Genomic DNA, 3513 nt, shown 5'->3' on the forward strand with positions numbered 1-3513 from the left:
TTTTGTGTGTATAGTCTCTCCTATGAGCTCTCAGTGGATCTGATTGAGCGCTTGTACAGTAGCACAGCAGACTCATCCTCTCTTCACTCCCTTTGTGGCGGAATCGTCAACTTTTAAGGGTTCTTGCTCCAATTTGTATACCATTTTAAACCCTGCGGATAAATTATGACGTGATGGAACCAAGGCCAGTGTAGCGAGGGTTTGATATTGAGGCGCCCTTGTTGGTCCTTGTCACTTGTAAATGTCTTTTTTTTTTTTTTTTCTTTAATGATTACATTCATTGACTTGAGAGCTAATTTTGTGCATGTACATGTCGCAATAATGGCGGCGGCGGCTCATCTCGTATGTCAGAATTTTGTGTTGTCCATCTCATTTTTTTTTTTGAACGTAGTAGAACAGTTAATATATACTGTACATTTTATTGGAAATTATTTTTCTTCTCAATTATGCACCACTGTTTCAAAGATTTTATATCCTAACTTTACAAGATTTACAGACCTTTGTAATATTCAATGGTTTCTTTTAAAAAGACCTTTTATGTAATGTTATTTTTAGTACTCTGTAATTAAAATTATGAAAATTGTTTTTTCCCCCTTGTTTTGATGACGATAGATGTTTTTTCACTGCAGAAATCTGTAGACATTAGCAACCTTAAAAAACAGCCACGGTAAATACATTGATAACCTGCAGCCATAAAATGTTCAAAATGACTACATCGTACAATTTTTTTTTTTTAATTAATGCCTATTCTTGCAGCTGTATGGAGTTAAAAATGACTGGACGTTTGTTTTAAATTTGTATTAATTATACTAAATTAAAAACATTTACAGCTTTAAAATGTAGCATTTCGTTGTTTTAAATGTGTATTTTAATTACTGATTGAAATGGGTTTTAAATTCTATTGATAAAATAAAAATGCAGTATTTTAGCTCATTGAAAAATTACAATACAATTAAAGTGAGTTTGTTTTTATTGTAAAAAAAAAGCATGAAATCAAGATGCACCAACTATTAGCCTTAACTTTCTGTTTGTATGTTTTAATAATGTTAAATACTGCGTAGTGCTATTTTTTTTTCTATTGAGAAACACTCGTTGTTGGGTTTGGGGGGGATACTGGAATAGCATTTACAATAATTTTAGTGAGTGCGTGTTTCCACTCGAAAAAACTGTACTGTACTTCGATCTCACTTCCTCTTAAAAAGCAACAATTTCCTGTCCCACGCGGTTCTGCCGAAGCTGCGTACCATCTCCATGTCGCAATGTTTCTCCAGATGCTGCCTGGCGTGTTCGCTCATGTCCCCGCGCACTTTAAGACTCTTGAAATGGTCAAAGTCCGAGCGCCCAAGCTTCCTAAGCCTGCGGGCCGCCGAGCGGTAGCACTTCCAGGGCTGCGCCTCCAGCAGAAGATGCCGGCTAAGCTCGGCCAGTCGTGAGAGCAACCGCAGCAGGCCGGCGTCGCCGTGGTTCAGGTGGACCCACATGGTGACGGCCAGGCACAGGGTCAGGTGAAAGCTGGAGCGCTCGTGACGGGCCAGGTGTTCCCGCAGCGGCGCGCAGTCACCGGTGATGTCCAACAGGGTGAAGGTGACGACGCCCTGGAGGGGGTTATTCTCCTGGGCTCGCCCGATGAGGGTCTCGTCCAGATCCAAGCCCAGTAGGTGAACGTTGGTTCCGCCTTGCGTCTCCACCAGATGCTTGTAGAGGGCGACACTTAGTTCCTGACAGTCGAGGAAAACAAATACAGACTTTTCATCAACCTTTCGTCTTATTATTAGGATGACTTTTACTGCATAGTTTTTTAACTTATTCCACTATGCAGCATTTATAGTATTTGTATTGGTATTAAATATAATGTTAATCGACAAACCCCCGAGTTACAGCCCACGTCCAGCAGCAATGTTGTTTGACGGGGGTCGTTGTAGCCTAAATCCTTAAGAAGTGTTCTGGGAATAACACTTAATCTGTTCTCCGGTGGGTTAAAAGTGTAATAATTGATAAAGTTTCCATACGGAGCCGCGCCGGGGTCGTTGATGTCCTCATTAGTGTCATCCTCGTTTACACATGCTGCCATTGTAAAGTGTGTGGCGCAACACTCAAATGCTTCCGGGTAGATATAAACAATTTGTTTTGATCCTCCCAATGTACGTGCGTAAAATGTACGAGAGAGAGAGAGAGAGAGAGAGAGAGAGAGAGAGAGAGAGAGAGAGAGAGAGAGAGAGAGAGAGAGAGAGAGAGAGAGAGAGAGAGAGAGAGTGTTTATCCTCACGAGGGTCGTGGGCATGCTGGAGCCTATCCCAACTGTCTTCTGGCATTAGGCGAAGTACACTCGAACAGGTTGCCAACCAATGGCAGGGCACACATAGACAAACAACTCTTCGCGCTCACAGTCACACTTCGGTACAATTTAGAACAGGGGTGTCAAACTCATTTCACGTTGTGGGCCATATACGCCCCGGTAGATGTCAAGTGGGCCGGACCATTAAAATTGTACCATACTCTGCTATAAATAACCAAAATCATATGTATTTCCTTCGTATGTTTGACACCCCCGATTTAGAGTGTTCAGTCAACCTGCCATGCATGTTTTTGGAATGCCGGACGAAATCGGAGCGCCTGGAGAACATGCACACTGGAAGTGTCTCGAATAGCCACATCTAGAAGTGTAGATGCATACCTGTCAACTCATACAGTTTAGCCATATTTTATACGGATTTTGTGGTGAATCTTACGTATATGGCCATATCGCACAAATCATACGGATTCTGAAAATTTCTGTTTTTTTTTTTTTTTGTTTGTTTTTTTTCCCCCCTAACAGGTAGTTCCGTTTGCTTTTGCCCAGAATGGTGCTCGTCTACTCGAATGCTTTCATTTCCGGTAACGTTCCAGTAAATCACGTGGTTCCTAGTTGAAAACAGCAGAGTATTCATTCCATACTTCGGTAGTGCACAAGCAAGTTCTAATCTAGTAAAGTAACGCAGGAATACAACTCTGAACACAGTAATGCCACTAAGTAGAATGATTAGACATTCACCTGCCATTGTATTATGGAGATCTACAATAAATATCATTGAAAATTTCATGTTTTTTTTTCTGCCGTTATTTTGACATATACAATGCTTTGGTATGTTATAAGGATTTTTTGCTCTTTATAAGGATTTTTTTTGGTTGTTTATATGGGTTGGCGCTCTGAAAGGTTGACAGGTATGTAGATGTGACGTGAGGATTTTATTTTTTATTCATACAATACAATACATTTTTATTTATATAGCGCTTTCACAAAAGCTTCAGCTGTGACAAAGCACTTTACAGAAGATTTAACATAAATTAGTAAGAATGCATGGGCGTCATTAGGCCTATTTTAGGGAGGCTTCAGCCTCCCTAAAAATGTCTTTAACCCCCCTAAATAATTTCATTGCATTATTTTAAAAAAATATTATTTATTTTTCCTGTACTTTTGCTAATATATTGCATCAAATTCAATGTAATGCGGCCATTTTAAATTATATTTCGATA

General features: G+C 40.0%; 1 protein-coding gene across 1 annotated transcript; it reads right to left on the reverse strand.

Moving 5' to 3' along the window:
• Positions 1–952: 952 nt before the first annotated feature.
• Positions 953–2178, reverse strand: bcdin3d (BCDIN3 domain containing). The gene is made up of 2 exons (XM_019855973.1): positions 1868–2178; positions 953–1718 (listed from the first exon to the last, which is right to left on the reverse strand). The coding sequence occupies exons 1-2, from the start codon at positions 2069–2071 to the stop codon at positions 1185–1187; spliced, it is 738 nt and encodes a 245-aa protein (XP_019711532.1). The 5' UTR covers positions 2072–2178; the 3' UTR covers positions 953–1184.
• Positions 2179–3513: the final 1335 nt, after the last annotated feature.

The sequence above is a fragment of the Hippocampus comes genome, unplaced genomic scaffold (assembly GCF_001891065.2).
Source record: "Hippocampus comes isolate QL1 unplaced genomic scaffold, H_comes_QL1_v1.1 scaffold17, whole genome shotgun sequence".
Lineage (NCBI taxonomy): Eukaryota > Metazoa > Chordata > Actinopteri > Syngnathiformes > Syngnathidae > Hippocampus > Hippocampus comes.